Source organism: Pelmatolapia mariae, linkage group LG23 (genome assembly GCF_036321145.2).
Source record: "Pelmatolapia mariae isolate MD_Pm_ZW linkage group LG23, Pm_UMD_F_2, whole genome shotgun sequence".
NCBI lineage: Eukaryota > Metazoa > Chordata > Actinopteri > Cichliformes > Cichlidae > Pelmatolapia > Pelmatolapia mariae.
In genome coordinates, this window is record NC_086246.1 from 45,202,588 (window position 1) to 45,218,966 (window position 16,379).

The 16,379-nt window shown below is 40.8% G+C and overlaps 2 protein-coding genes across 3 annotated transcripts in view; both read right to left on the reverse strand.

Annotated features, from left to right (window-relative positions):
* The window catches only part of ddr2a (discoidin domain receptor tyrosine kinase 2a), a 30,837-nt gene extending 28,534 nt beyond the window's left edge, over window positions 1–2,303 (reverse strand). For both annotated transcript variants that reach the window (XM_063467162.1, XM_063467163.1), the window contains exon 1: window positions 2,163–2,303. The gene's annotated coding sequence lies outside the window, so the exon portion shown is untranslated. The remainder of the gene's footprint in view (window positions 1–2,162) is intronic.
* Window positions 2,304–4,978: 2,675 nt separating this feature from the next.
* On the reverse strand, window positions 4,979–16,093 carry uap1 (UDP-N-acetylglucosamine pyrophosphorylase 1). The gene is made up of 10 exons (XM_063466338.1): window positions 15,989–16,093; window positions 14,453–14,757; window positions 13,152–13,356; window positions 12,447–12,622; window positions 12,186–12,358; window positions 8,716–8,909; window positions 8,479–8,619; window positions 7,044–7,232; window positions 5,758–5,824; window positions 4,979–5,658 (listed from the first exon to the last, which is right to left on the reverse strand). Exons 2-10 carry the CDS (start codon window positions 14,733–14,735, stop codon window positions 5,566–5,568), a joined length of 1,521 nt encoding a protein of 506 aa, XP_063322408.1. The 5' UTR covers window positions 14,736–14,757; window positions 15,989–16,093; the 3' UTR covers window positions 4,979–5,565.
* Window positions 16,094–16,379: the final 286 nt, after the last annotated feature.

The window sequence follows — 16,379 nt, forward strand, 5'->3', positions numbered from 1 at the left end:
CTCAAAAGAAAGGTGATGATCTGGGTGGTGGTTTGAGCAGGGTCAAAGTTCAAGCACATGTGGGATTACAAAGTCAACAGCGCAGTATTTTAGCCATGATGTTCCCTGAAATGGATCTATTTATGCCAAATTACAGCATGCACCTCAGCTAACGAGCGCACAGCTGGTTTTCTCCTGCCAGAGGCATTGATTTGAAAACACTTCCAATCAAACAAGGTCAGTGTCGGGTTACTGCTAAGCTAAGTAAGCACCGGGTGCCTCTAGTGCAGTGTTTTGAAAGTAGTTGAAAATACAACCTTTGCTGTGGTGTGTGATTTGGGTCTGTATTTGAGGATGTCAGTCAGCGTCAAAGCTCGAGACAGAAGGGTTGCTAATTGAAAGGGCGTGCAGGAGAAATGCATAATTCCTCCTGTTGCTTCTTTTATTCTCTCTATCTGGGTGTGCGCCTATATGCATCTGCACACAGCTGCTCATCAGATACTGACATATATGGAGAACAGAGTGATGCTATGTGCTTAAACCAACAGTCTGAGCAAATAAAATATATGGGTCCACTCCCCTCTTGCATCAACCACAAGTGTTTCAATGTAATAGGAAATAACTTCTTTTAATTCTGCTATGGCAAAGAACTCAATTATTATGATAAAGATGGTTTCCTATTAACACAATAATACGCCAAGCAGGAACACAACAAAGAGAGCTTAAAGGAAAAAGCCACACCCATATATTCTTACACTGCAATAAATCCCCAGTTTGTTGTAATCAGTACATTCCTGGACTTAATTTGCGGTGATGTTGTGAAATCTGACTTATTGCTTTCTTTTGTCTGTTCCTACTCTATTACTTATTTGGTCCTCGCAGAGAAAGTGTCTGATCTCATAGCAGAGATAGCATAAGCAATTACAGTCCTGCACAGAAGTCACAGCCTTGTGCCATCAACAGTGTCTCAGCAATCAGCTTTATTAAAATAGGGCATTTTTTTTGTCAAATCACTTCAGATATTATGAAGCCACTGGGATCAGCATCAGGTTTTTGCATTACTGGAATGAAAGTGCTTGTCCAGAAAAGAAATCTATCCATCCATTAGACCCAGACTACATACGCATAACTGAGTATCAGCGTGACCTTCCTCTAACAATTATTCCATTGATCAGAGCCACCTCTCATGACTGTTCACCTCAGCTGGGCAGCGTGGTTCAAATGTCAAAGCTCTGAGCTCATAGTCCATATCCTGCGCTCTTTGGCAAAGCAGAAAAGGGACCTCTGTTGGAACATCTATTACCCACATACCGCAGGATGATACCTACATACCACCTACGTAACACCTACACCGAAGTACACACATCACCTCAGTGACACAAAGGCGTTTTTTTAGAAAGCTGCAACTTCAGATTTCAACATTTCACCAGGTGACCACAGAGAGGATCTAAGCAGCATGAAATGAGTCAGTTGTTTTAGTTTTCCAAAACTTCCAGGCCACAAAAAAACACACAAAATATGTGTGAGCTTGATGCACGGCAGTAGAAAAGAGGTCACATCATTTTTTTATTAGTTATGCCCGTAAAAATAATACGCACAGTCATTCTGCACAGAAGAGAAGGGTTTGTATGATGAAGTCAATACCGCAACAAACTCCAGAATTATATTTAAGCCAGTCAACAGTAGACATGTGTATTGTTTAAAAGTTAAAGTAAGCACATAGAGAATAAAAAATACTCCACATCTGAAGATCTAAGCCTACAAAGAGAAGTTTACATCATTTATATTCTTTCCTTCCATTTTAATTTCCATTAGAAATAAAAAGATTTTTAGGAGTGAAAAGAAGGAATTGGCCTCAATCACATTTGAAGTCAAAGCCAATCGGTAAGTAATAGCTTCTGTTGAAAACAGCTGCATCCACTGCAGAGCAGACAGGAGTCTGAACGCAGCACCGCATCGCCCTGTTCTGCTGTCCACTCTTCTCGTCTGCCATGCAAACAGAAGCTGCTTCAGTCACAAAAGTACACAGAAGTCTGGATCGCGTGTGCAAACGGGCCTCCCAAGAGGAAATAATTCAAGGAGAGATCCAAGAAAGCTGATCAGTCTTAACAGTCCTAACATAGAGAATAAAAAGGAAGGCTTGTTAAAGTTTTTTTTTAAAGTAAAAGAAATGAGTGACTTACTTCTAAGAGGGTTTTTTTTTCATTTCAAACCATTTGTTCACTGATGGTTTTAGATTATTCCAGTGAGACGCAGGCGGCTGGATGTAACACTCCGAACCTTGCTCTCTGTTGCTCGCTCACTCTCTGTCCGTCAGTTGCCTTCACCAGGACTCACTGGGCTGATGTAAGACACCCCTGCAAATAGGGGGGGGAAAAAGAGGGAGAGAAGAGAAACAGAGTAAGAGAGAGAGAGCGAGAGAGGGAGGGAGGCAGGAAAAAAATCACATTCTGTGGATTCCTGGGAGTTTGCCAGCGTCCCAGAATTCCACATGCCACACATAAGGTTTCAATTAAGGACACACACAAAAAATCCAAAGCTCAATCAAAAAGCTTTCTTCCTCCTGAAAGGAACCTTTCTTTTGACAGCTACAGGACAAAGCATAGAAGCAGCCATAACTGAAGGTAGTATTTGCGGTGGTGTCGCTGTCACTTGCTTTATGTCAAATTCATATAACTTATAGTTTCATCATTAACCTTAAAAACAAGCTTACTTTAGGTTTAAAAACTGCAAAAGAAGCTACTCTTTTATTGAACTCAGTGGCACTAACACAGCAGTTTGTCACAACCTCAATAGTCAAACCAGATCCATGAAAAGTGTGAGTCAGGCGTCAGAGAGAGGTCTTCTTCTTATTACGTTGTACTCTGTGTGTTTTGCTGCTGATGTGGTCTGAACTCTATGACCTGATCTCTATAAAAACAATGAAGTTTTCATCTGTTAGACATGGTGACTAAGAGCTTTTCTGACTTATTTACATGCAAAGCTGCTTGCTTTGCTGATGAGGAAGCCATATTAACCTGCAGTGAAGTGACACCAATGGCCAGTGGAAATTTATTGGAACCCTAGGATTTTACTTTTTACTTGCTTGGAGATGTTTTTCTGCTGCTTTTGCAAGTGTTTTACCACAGCTCCCACTGTCCTACTCTGTATTCCCCAGTTTAATATTCTGTTTAGGCATTTGTCAAGTCTCTTAAAGCTTTCCAGTTCTTTCCAATGGCCTGCTGGGGCAACGACTATAGTTACAAAGAGATTTCCAGTTGTGTAAAGGTGTATCTGATATCCCTGTGTTAGTGTTGTTTCTGAATCATCATAATTCATTTTGACCTAGGTTCAGCATCACAAGTGACCAATCACAGTGTTATGGTGTCATAGTTTTGCGATGTGGAAAAAAAAAAAAAAACGTTGCCCATGTCCACTCAGGAAAACATCCAAGAAAAGGAGAGGTTCGGGTTGAGGGCTAACATGTGATCTTGGTTAGGGTTAGGGTTACGGGGCTATAGTTAGGATATTGTTGCAGTGTTAAACCTGGACAAACATTAGCTTTGATGATCCATGAACAACACCAACATGGGGATATCAGATGGTGCGTTGGAAAACAGCCCTCAATAAACACCTCACTCATGAGTTTATGTACTCGGTCTCGTATTTTAAGTCATTAGGAAGAGAACATTAAATTCTTTTGTAAATTATTGTAAGTATTGGAGTCAGTTATTAGAGGATAAAGGAGGCTTTGGTCTTTGGCTCATGACTTTTACAGTCTGATATGCCAGCAAATAGGCCTTCAACAAGTTAACCCTGATGATGATAAAAACGTTCTGCTTAAGTCACTTCTTTTTCTTCTTTCAGCTACTTCCTTTAGGGGTCCCCACAGGAGATCATCTGCCCCCATTTCACACTATCACTAACACTCTCCTGTCACACCAACACTCTGCATCTCCTTCTTCATTACATCATGAACACACTCTATCTTCCATTTGCCAGGTAGCTCCAACTTCAACATCCTTTGTTCAGTATATCCACTATCCGTCCTCTGCACATGTCCAAACCATCTCAGTCTTGCCTCCAAACCGCTCAACCTGAGCTGTCCCTGTGGTGTACTTCTAATCTTGTCCATCCTGGTCACTCCTAATGAAAGCTTTACATCAGGGGTGTCCAACTCCAGTCCTTGAGAGCTACTGTCCAGCAGCTTTTAGATGCATCCCTACTCCAACACAGCTGAATCAGATGGTTGGGTTACCTCTTCAGCATGCCATGAAGTTTGGCAAAGGCTTTGTAACAAGCCATTCATTTGATTCAGGTGTGTCGGAACAAGGAACAAATCTTCGGCTCCTCACCTCCAGCTCTGCCTCGCATCTTTTTATCCGTTTTAAATATAAATATTAAATAAATAATTTTTTAAGTATTATTTTTATTGTTTCATTTTAATAGCTATTAATGGTTCATTCATGATTTTTTTAAACTACTAAGTTTGACTGTGAATATTAATATTCATAGTTAAAATTTGATTTTTTGAGCAAACTTTGAACACTTGTAAATACTAGCATCATGAGCATGTTGTGCCCAGTAACAACGTCACATATCTGTTATCTGCTGACTATGGACTCTCACTAGAACAGGTAAGGTGTATGAAATATGTAAAAGGATTAAAGTACTGATTAAAATGCCATTAAAGAGTTTTTCCGCTTAGCTACAGGTCAGGCTGTCTTTCCATAGACGTTATAAGAGACCTTCTTTAGTCTTAACAGCGCCGTTATGGAGCGGGAGAGAAAGAAAGTGAGTCAGAAAGGAGCCACAAAGAAAAATGCCCTGAATAGCTGCAGCAGCGTTGCATCCTCGGAGCCATCTTGAACATAAACCATCTGCTGGAAATGGTGATTCACAACACCAAAGAGCTATAATGCAAAAAACACACCTCACAGACACCAGTGAGCAAAAAAATATGTTAACACCATTTGAATAATTAAACAGACACAAAGACATTGCTTTCCAAGTAGGAAAATGTATTTAATAAAGATGAGCCATAGCGTCTCTTAAAGCTGAATAACATCCAGTCTTCACTGATTACAAGCAGAGAAGAAGCAATTATTATAAATACCCCCCACAGCCCAGGCCATGTACCGTATTTGATTGTAGGAAACATCTGTGTGATCATTTCATCTGAATCAGCTGTTGCATAAAAAATCACCAGGTAAAACAAGTAGATGTCCATTTCCACCTATAGAGAATCTATCAGTACATATAAAAATAAGTCTCATAAGCAAAATAAATAGATGCACCTGCAGACTGCTCGACCTGTCAGTATGACAGGATTTTCATACTTCATATCTTGCTGTGTTCAAGTCTTCTTCAAAGAAAAAAAAGAAGAAGAAGAAAAGAAAAAAAAAGGTACAAAGCAAAGGAAAGCCTGGTGCTAAAAAGTAAACTTCATGTTGTTCATTCATTCATTTTGGACAGGACAGCTTCTTTCTTGAACACGTGTGTGATATTTGTTATTGCACAGTCATGACATCACAGTTTCTCTTCCCATACAATGAGAGATAAAGGGAAGTTGGGCTGTTTCCTTCCACCCATTCTCCCATTCAGTCATTACACCCCATTCTTCACCAGCTGGTGGACTCCCTCCTTATCGATCGTCAGAGTTGGTTGAAACTCTTTTCCCTTCACCAGCTCCTCAAGACCCTTGAAGTATAGACACCATCAGGACAATGTTAGTATTTTACTGAGTATTCATGGATAAGAATAAGATCTGGAGTTTTATTTAGTACAACGCGTTCTTACCTCTCCCCCGTACGACACCAGTGGGGAGATCTCGCATTTGATCGGCAGGTCCGTTCCATCCTTCAGGCTGTGGTGGAAAGACAAATTCAGAGAGGATCACAGGAGAAAAACAGAAAGCAAATGAGTGACTGTCTCGTGGAAGAAGAGAAGCAATTGTAGCTGAAAAGACAGCTGCCAGGACTCCTTGACACAGCTGTTCTTCTACTGCAGCTTGTGATTAGAGAACAAAGAGAATCAGCGCTTCATCGCAACAAGTGATTAGTCCTTTGACTCGTAATAGAAGTCCGCTAGAAGAAAACAGACGAATGACAGGAACGTTGTGCGAGACTGCCGTCACTCAACGTGTTAATTTCTAGATGATGATTACAGAGGAAAAAAAATCACTAATCAGACATCAGGTGTTTCAGGTGTTTTGCTGAGCAGCTGCCTGATGGAAAAGCTGAATGACTGAGAAAGAAGCACGCCCTTTAAGAGTGTTGGAAACATTCGTGGTGCCGAAAGAGTTTGTGAAGCACATGCTCATTTAATTCTGTCTGGAAAAACAAGCAGGTGGATTTAAACTTAAAGGCAAAATAGCAAGCAATGAAGCTGACCACATAACTATTTGGTACAGAAACCAACAGGTGTGTGCTCATCTGCAGTCTAGTTGATTTTTGAGAGAGAGTGTAACTGTCTCCCTTTACCCAGCATGCAATATATCACAGGTCGACATGATAGTAGATCATTTAACCAAGGTGCGGAAGAAGACCATGTTTTCAGGTGACTTCACTGATCCTTGATGTCATTTCCTGCATCCCGACTGACTGTAAAGAGACTGAAAGAAGGCCGCCGACTGGCAGGGCCTCTACAGACTCTTTTCCTCTCAGTGGAAATGAAGGAAAGGGATGTCAAGGATCAGAAGTAATATTACACGGTGTTAACACGTCTGAGCGAGAGGGTAAGAAAGCCAAAACCCCATCACCATGCACTCAGTACTGCAGAGGGATAATTACTTTCTCTTGCCATCATCTGTGACACTGCCTGCTGCTCCGTCTCTGGAAACATTGCACGGGACACACAGGAGCAAGACCAAGCATGAGAGAAGGGGGAGTGAGAGTGTGAAGCTAAAAGAATACGATGTCTACAAAACAAACAAAAAGTCCAGCGCATACAGTCTGTACACAAACAAAAAGGTCAGCGCATACAGTTTGTCCACCGTGTGGAAAGTGTCGAGGAGATGGGAATAACCACAAAGATCTCATTATTATGTATGTTTTTTGTAAAGTGACATGACATGCTGTGGTCACCTGGGTATGGCGGGTACACGTCTGCCGTTCTCGTCAATGAAGTGTCCCCCAGCGTTGAGCACCCAGCGGTGGTGAAGGGACATGATGGCGTGTCGGGCTGTGGTGGGTGTGTCCTTTCCGTCCTGAGTGTCTGCGTTCTTCAGCGGTGAGAACTCGTCCTCTCGGAGCACCTCATACACAAAAAATGCCCTGTTAGAAACACAGAGCATCCCATCAGCACACAGGCAAACCGAAGACTTGCATCACAACCGAGCAGCTGCCAGGGATTGGTAGGACTGCAGAGCTGGAAAAATTAGCAGGTTAATTAGTTACTCAACAGGAAATTAAACCGCAACAAATAAAAACAAAAATGTCATTCTTCTTTCTATGCTTGGAGTGGTTTCACTGTGTTTTCAGATTGTGCGTGACTTCCATGGAGCGATATAAAAATAGCCATAAAAAGTAGTCCCACTGAAGATAGTCCAGAGGAACACATAAAAATGCTTCTGCGGAGGACATCCAGCAAACTGAAATCAGTTAAGTTTTGTTTATTTTTATGGACCAAATGGCTCTAAGACAGGTCATAAGACAACAGACCAGGCCACATTAAAAACTGAAGACTTGAGTCAAAGCATTCGGATTTTCCTAATCCATGTCCTCAGCAGCATCAAAAATAGATTTTTCTTTACTTTAGCCTCCTAAGACCCGAACTCTTCCACGGCATGCATTTTTAATTTCTCTTTGATATTTGGGCTCATTGGGACCCGATAAATGCAAAAACAAAGAATTACCAGATTTTTTTTTTTACCTAATTTTTGTTTCTAAGAAAAATGAGATCCACATATGAGGATATTCGTTTAAAATTTCGATAGAACAGTAGCAGTATAATGTCCTCGTAAGTGGATATCAAGCCCTTGCAGAGCAAAATTGAGAATTTTCGTCTAAATAACCCAAAATGTGATGTCCACATATGTGGACGCCAGGTCCTAGGAGGATAAAAATACATCTTCAAAAACTTTGAAGTAAGCTTGATATGGTGTCCCTGATTTTCCATCAGTTAACTGTTACAGGAATACTTTCATTAAATATAAAGTTCTATTTGTAGTGACGTGACTCAGAGCTGATGTCATGTAACACTAAAGGATGTGGAACCGCTCATAAACTTCCATCCTCCTGTGGAGAATTTGGCAAGCTTAGTCTGCTGGACCAGACCTTGCAGAAATGGCATGACTGGAGGGCAGAAATTAGGGCTGGAAAAAAAAAGACAGTCCTTGCACGGAAGAAAAAAATCAAGGACCAGTAGAACCAGGGCCCCAAATATATGCAAACTGGTCACCTCTCAAAAGGAGGGGGAGGTGGGGTTAGTATGAGGCAAGATTTAGCTAACTGGTACTGGCATGCACACACACATTCATATTTTCTATGCCATATATGAAAAAAATGCACCGTCACTCACTTGGCAAACTGGAAGATGTCAAAGACAAACTTTTCCATTTTGATGCCGTTTGGTTTCTCTGGTTTGATTAGTTGACCCTGAGCATCCACATATGGGATCTTCTTCTGGGCCACGTGGTGCTGCAGCTGGGGCTCGTATTTCCTAATGTGAAAACGGGGAAAAAATGTCTCATTACGATGATGTAAAGCTGAAAGAATCTGAAACGTAATGATAACAGTGTTTATAGCTTTGCCTTACTGCACTATGTCTCTGAGGAAGGAGAAGCTGAAGAAATGATTGGCCACGTTTCCTGCGTTGAACATCAGACGACCATCGGTGCTCCGCTTCTCAGCAGTTGCCAGGGTGATCTCGCTGTACTCCACCACCTGGTAACGACCATCCACCTTGCAGACAACGCCTACTGCTTCTGTCGGGTTTGTTTTCTCCACCACCTGGGAAATAATGTCACAAAATGACCTTACTAAAAACCTCCTATTACTACTTAAGTCAACTTAAAGTGGACTGTGCTTTTCCTTTTACTGTCACATATGTAACTGTTACTGCTGGATGCTCATATCAAAAATCAGCAAAGATTCAAATCAAAAGTTCAGCACATGTCCAAGTAATCGCTGTAACTCCAAAGCTCAGGCTTCAGACTGCTCTGAATGCTCAGCTTCAGTCAATTTCTTCTACTCTTGGTTCTGTATGATGTTGATAAAAGCAGATATCCCAAACATAATATGGTCACCTCAGACACACACAATTGTTCTGTTCAAATATTTTGTCCACAAGAGACAGCCAATCATACATTTTTGGTTTAAAGCGAGGAGGAAGGGAACTAAAAAAGCTTGTTTCAGACAGAGGATGAACTGATCGACTGTATCAAAAAAAGTTATGATATTAAAAGGATTATTTTAACATGAATCATGCAAAGCTACTCTAGTTAAGTCAAAGAATAAAAATAAGCAACTGTAAAATGCTAATAACTCTCTACTTTAACTATTTATACAATAAAATCCACAGATCGGTACACTTTAATTGTGCTACATTTAGAAATAGCAATGTTTTCCATATAAAAACTACAAAATATTTTCACTGTTGTCCCCTTATGAGTCAAATTATCTGTAAATTATTTACAGTCAGAAATAGTCTAAACTGAAATAAAATAGTAAATAAAAGTGCTATGAAGCAATCGGTGCACTCCATTTTACAACCAGTAAGTTACGAGTCTGCACTGAATGAAAAATCCTTCCCCCCTTCCTATCTGTCGGTTACTAATGACAGGGTCCTGAGGGGGGGATGGTAAACTGGTAGGGGTTTGGCAGGGGGGGTTGGTGAAGCCACATGAACTGTTAGCGGAGCTTAGTAATTTACGATGAGAGGGTGGTACCCCGCTCTGATCTGATTCTTCCATCGCTGCTCCACCCCACATCTCATAATTTCAAACAGAAGCAGGGTCTGAGTGATCTTATTACAATAATTAGTTCACTCTGCTCTGTGTTAGCTGGAAAATATACATAGTGCTTCTACTTCTTAGAGGAAATCAAAAAGTAGCAGGATCCTTCAGGCACTCTTTAGCTATCCAACACACACTGAAGCACAAAATTTGTGCAAAAACAGTTAAAAAAAGTGAAATCTTGACTTCATACTTTGATTTATTGGAAGTAGTATGTGGTTTGTTTAAAAATTAATTAGTAAGATCTGCCAGCAAAGCTTAGTCACACATATATCAGTCATATTTTACTGTTAAAGCTAAAAACAGAGGTCTCCTGATGGTTACACTCTTTCTGGTGTACTGGACTCTTATCGCTTAGCTCGTCAGTAGGTGTTATTTTAGAAAAATGTCCCTCTAACTATCTCTGCACCAAGGTCAGCAGGATCTTCAAAGAATGAATAATGGTGAAGAATAAATGTAAAACTTTTTATCTCAAACATAGCCTCCTCAGCAGCAGATCTTGGCCAGTGAGTACTGAATTTTCACATCACCACAAACTAGATTCTGCTCAAATTCTTTTGCGAGTCTATATGTGAAAATATTATTTTATAAATCAGTGAACTATTTTCTCAGTCTTTCGCTCAGTGATGAACTCCTTTATGTCTTTAGTTCTGCAACACTAAGTTTCTTTGGGATTATCTTTTTATAGTAAATCGCATTACTAATTAATTACTTACACTTGTGGCACAGTGGAACAGTGGTTATCACTAACACTTCACAGGAGAAGAAGGCTCCAAACTATGTGGGAAAAGTGGCATTTTCACATCACACTATCAACTAAGACCATAATAGTAGGTAAAAGAAGATTCTGGGCTCATTCCTAAATTTCCTAGAAAGCTAAGTGTAGTGCAAAAGAAGATTGCAGAAGTGGATTACAACTCCACCCAGTGGTGAGTTGTAGAAGGTGCAGCTATCTGGAACCTGCCAGGTTAAACTGACCCCACCTTTCGATATATGACATCCCCCACATGTCACCCTTCGGACCTTCTAGAACAGGGTTTTCAAACATAAGGTCCAAGGGCCAGAATCGGCCTGGCTAAGACTCCAATTAGGCCCCCTGGGCAGCTGTGAAGAAGGGCATAAATTTTGGACTTGGGACTATATTTTCACAAGTCTTCAGTTTTTCCTGCTGATGAAGACCTCCTCAGTGCCTACTCACAGGGTAACACATAATTAAGTGACAGCAAATTTCCTCTTTTTCACTTTGTACTATATAGGTTTCTGTTTTTTACAGCAGGTCCACAGTATAAAAAAAGAAGTTTCTGTGAATTAACAGAAACTTTTTGTTTCATAAAAAAGAAAAGTCTACACAACACGGGAAACCTCACCCGGCCCGGACACGGAAAGGATTGACAGATTGATAGCTGTCCAGTTTTGGTAATTTTACACATTTGTTTCTTATAATTTAAGCCCACAGGGTCATGTGGAGAAATTTCTTTCGTTTACTTTTTTTGTTATGTATGAAACTGTCATACCGGTACATGATAAATGGTTGCTCAAGAAGAACGAGACTAACTGGATCAAATACTACAAACATGACTCGACTATTGGCATATACATTACCTAACTCAACTACACGCTTTAGTATTTGCATGACTCATCTGTATGTGCTATTCCTATTTAATGAGTTTTAATCTTTGTGTGCACGCCTCCTTGCAATCACTGATACTAACAGGTCTGATAAAGGTCAACTTTGGGATTTATGAATTCAATTCAGTGTTACTTTTATAGTCCTTTGAGGCGACTTATCAGTGTTCAGGCAACTTTAGGAGGGGAATAAAATATGTTTACTGCTTCCTCGGTTCTTTATCTTTTGTTTTGTCGTGCCTTTTTATGTGGCCTGATTCAGGAGATGCATAACATAAATGCAAAAAGAAGTCAGTTGTTTTGGTTTTGGGGGGGTAAAGTCTCAAAAACTAAAAAAAACTCATGTATCAAATATGATTTACTCGGCTTCAAGGGGATAAGTACTACTCATGTCCAGTCTAGACCCAGTTCCACACATTCCCACAGAAAAAACATTAGTGTCACTCCCCAAATGATGGCATCAGCACCGCACCACACCTTTGTTGAACCCAAAGTTTGGAATTACTGCCCTTGTCAGTAACTTTGGAAGGTGCTACCACAAGTAATTCACCAAAGATGGAGGCAGATGAGCTGCTGTGGCGACCCCTAGAGCAGGCAGCTGAAAGAAGAAGAAGAAAAAAGGAAAAAAATAGGTGGTATGACCAACCTTAGCTCCACAGTCCGCTCCCTTCTGCACACAGAAACCAACAAAGGCAGGGTCAGCCACTTTGACCAAAATGTTATCAACACAATAAACATGGATGGACTCAATCCCCCTCCTCTCCATGTCATCCAGGATACCCTGGTTCCCGAGAGCTCTGTAAAGACCCCCATTACCGTCTAGAACACAAACACAGACACATTTCTCACACACTGAGCAACACTGTGAATTAAGCCAGAAGTCACTTCTGCATATGTGTGGACATACCGGGAGCCATGGAGAGCTTTCCTTTGCTCTCCAGGATGATCTTGCAGTTGTAGTCCATGGCCGGCAGCATGCCCTGCTGAAAGAAGACGACGCTGTTCTTGTCCAAACCAAAGTAGTTATGTTTGGAGAAAAAATCCTTTGTGGATTCCATTGTCCTGCCGCTCGTCATGATGTACCTGAAGGCAACACAGAAAGAACGCAGCACTTACGCATTTTAAACAATTTAACAATCATGCAATGCTGCAGAAAACATCTCCATCATCTCTTCCAAAAACTTAACAGCAAAGGTGATGTTAGCTTGAACCAACAGTATAATACTGAAGTTTATAGCAGACAATAAAAAGTAACAACTTGATGAAGATACTTCTTACATGTCCTTCAACTACCTTAAATCTGGCAAGCACAACTCTACTTCCTGCTTTTTATCTCGATCATTCATATTTTAAAACTATAAACTGCTGGATCTGCTCTGCAGGGACTTAAAGCTTTTCCAGCAACACAGCTTCCTTGACTGAGTTTCCTTTGATTCACACAGTGACTTGACCCAGTTAATCATCATGCAAACATAACTGGGACAAACAGCTGAAGTTCACATTACAAATAGGATAGCACTATTTGGTTGCTTGAGCTTGTTTATTTTTCCTCAAATCAAGCTGTAGATTTAGTCGACTAAAATGCCTTAGTCATGGGAACCTCGTGTCTCACCAGGGGATACAGCACTTGGTTTTGTGCGTCTGCTCAGCCAGCTGTTGCAGCTTCAAGATGCGCTCAGCCTGGATCTGAAAGAGGGTTTTGTGGGACGGCAGCCCAACGTCGTACATGCCTTTGGGGTACGAGACCCCCAGCCTGGTTCCCTGGCCTCCTGCCAGCAGTAAGACTGCCACTTTATTCTTAGAGATGCACTGAAGACCTAAAGGGCAACACAGCACAACGGTCATAAATAGTAGCAGAAATGTGTCCTGTAGTTTATTTAAGACAGGGCCATGCATTTAGTGTTATACACTGATATGATGGTACACAATGCACAGTATCTAATCTCTGCAGACCTCTTATTGCCTGGTTAGTAGATGAATAATAATAAACTTAACAAAACAGTTCTGATAACATTAATCCAAACAGTTTAGCAACATTTTATGACTGGTTCTGGAGTACTTGTGGACGTGACACATTATATGAGCTAAAATCTTACAACCCCACTCAAGATTTTACTGTGGTTCAATGTACCAATAGTTTATAATGGTTCCAGTTTGTCTTACATAAACTGCAGCAACGTGACACGATATGAAACTCTCTTCCTACTGGTTGGTGCCAGGAAGCAAGTTTTATGTAGTGGGTTAATCCATAAACTTTGACACATGCCCCACACCCAGCAACACAGATTTGGTCCCAACAGATCACAATTAGCTCATGACTGAGGGTCAAGAGGGAACTCCAGTTACGTCAAGCACAAATCAACACCAGATGTTTCTGCTGCCCACCGAGACTGTCACACAGCCCCGGGAAGAATGAAGCATGAGGGATTGCGCAAAACATAATGAATAATGCCAGCAACTTACTCAAATGTCAACCCTTGCACAGAAACACACAATGGATAAACATGGAGCTTCTGACGCAGCATGACTGGAACTTTGTAATAAGCTTTTGCAAAAGTTTTGATCTAATGGGCTGTTGTTCTGTGAGCTAACATCTGGGTGTGGATACTTAAAAATATTGCCATGAGAACAACTATTCATCCAGCTGGGTTACCCATGTGATGTTTTAATCCACTTAAGCTTCCCAGTCTGATACTGGTTAAGCTTTCCTCTCTTACCTGCAGGTCATCACTGTCAAGATTTCATTGTGTTAAATGTGCTTGCAGTAACTAGGCAAGTGATAATAGCTTACATATTCTCATTAAAACTAAATACTCCCAATTCCAATGCTTTCTGTTTCCTTAAAACACTCAGCATACTGAGTAACTACAGTTTAAAGGTCAAAAGCAGTAAATAGGTGAGACTATACTTCACCTCTCAGCTCCCAGTCTTTGACGCTCTCCCTGTCTCTCGTCACACTTCCCAGCACCTCCCTGGGCACGGGCTCCATGCGGCAGTCCATCTTCCCTTGTTTGCTGCTGTTAGATGTCTGCATGGCATTCTTGAAGAATCCGTTGATCTCCTGAAAGTCCATACCCTCCAGTTCTTGGGTCAACTCGGCCTGCTCTTCAGGGCTCAGCTCGTTCCAGAACTGCAGGAGGTGAGACTGGCCGGCGTCAGCCAGTTTCTGCCTGAGTGTGCTGATGTTTGGGTCCATGATCACCTGTGCTTTTAATTAACTGTGGGGAAAAAGATGATGTTATTTAAAAAGAACTGCAAAAAATGCCCCAGGTCTTGCATTGTTTTTGTATAAGCCGTGGCCTTTATGTAAATATAAAAAAAGAGTCGATAAGAGAAAGGTCACACTACAATATCCAAACATTTGCAGGGTTTTTCCCACATATAGATCTGGCCTTCCGCAAGGACTTTTTAAAAAATACTTGTAGCTTTTTTATTTTAACAGTGTGGTTTAATTTATTCACCTTTAAATATTTTTTTAAGTAAAATGGGTAAAAAAAAAAATTACAGATAAAATCTGTTATATAAGGTAACACAGACGCTTTCCTATAGTTTCATGTGGACCAATCATTATTAGTACAGTCACCACTAAAAGCTCATTTTGAGCTCCCAAGAAACTGTATGTGTATATAAAAACAAATTTAGGAGTAAAAAAAAAAATTGATAACACAGCCAATGTCCTTAAAGTGACTGAAGCTCTTCTGATGGAAAGTGGAAACATGATAAGAGTATTTAATAGCCCTGTGCTAGCTGTAGTGTTGGTAAAACAAGCACTGCTGGAATGCTTATCCTATTTGTTTGAATCCACACCCACTTTTACCAGGAAGTCATCACAACACTATAGGATAAGGCCGAGGATAGTTTCATGTTATACCACAGTGTGAATACTGACTCTTTCATACCCATTATGTTTGCTTATTATGATTGATAATTACAACAGTACAATAATAGCTGTGTAACAACGCGATATTACGAACCCGCGATGTTTTCTAAGAGGGTTTACGCCAAAGAAATCTCCTCTGTAAGTAAGCTTTTCAATGGGATGCTGACGACTAACACCACAGCCACACACCCTGAATTATCAACAGCTGTAATACACAATATTCATATATAACTTTTAGTTAAAGTGTTCATAAAACTTTTAAACTTCACATCTCCAGCATGACTGTGACGGTGAGCCTGTAAAGAGGTAGCAGGGACTGCTGTGTTGACTCGGAGCACAGATAAATCCAGTGTTAGCACAATGTAATAACACAGACTGTTGCTAAGAAGCGCATAGATTTAGTGAACCACATTTTCAGTCACTGTATATGATAGTTAGCCGCGGTCTGCGCATCAGTCAAGCTACAGCCGGGCACATGTTAGCAAATATCCGCCCGACTGAGGAGCGGGAAACCGCTCAGGTCGCTGAACACACAGCAGATAGAAGTAAACCAAATATTTAACTCTTACCTCTCACAAAGACTCCTCTCTGGTGTAAGATCATTAATGCCAATCGATGACTATTCGCTCGCACTGGTCACTATTCGCCTCCCTCCCGGAATACACCTCCTGCTACGTCACATTTGACGTGGCATCAGTGTGCGTGTGTGTATGTGTAGCCAAGTCAGTGATGTGTTCAAGTGCCACCTGTAAATTTAATCACTCTATGCTAGGAGTGTGGAGGAAAAAAGGCACGGGAGACAGAATGTGTCTGATTTTGTGCCAAAAACTGTTTTCTATCTGTGTAATATATTTGCTTATATTTTTAAATAGACTGCAGTCAATAGGATTTCTGAAAAGGTTATATATAAAATAAAGACATGGCCTGTTTTGCAAGAACCTTTCTTGATTCTACCTGTTT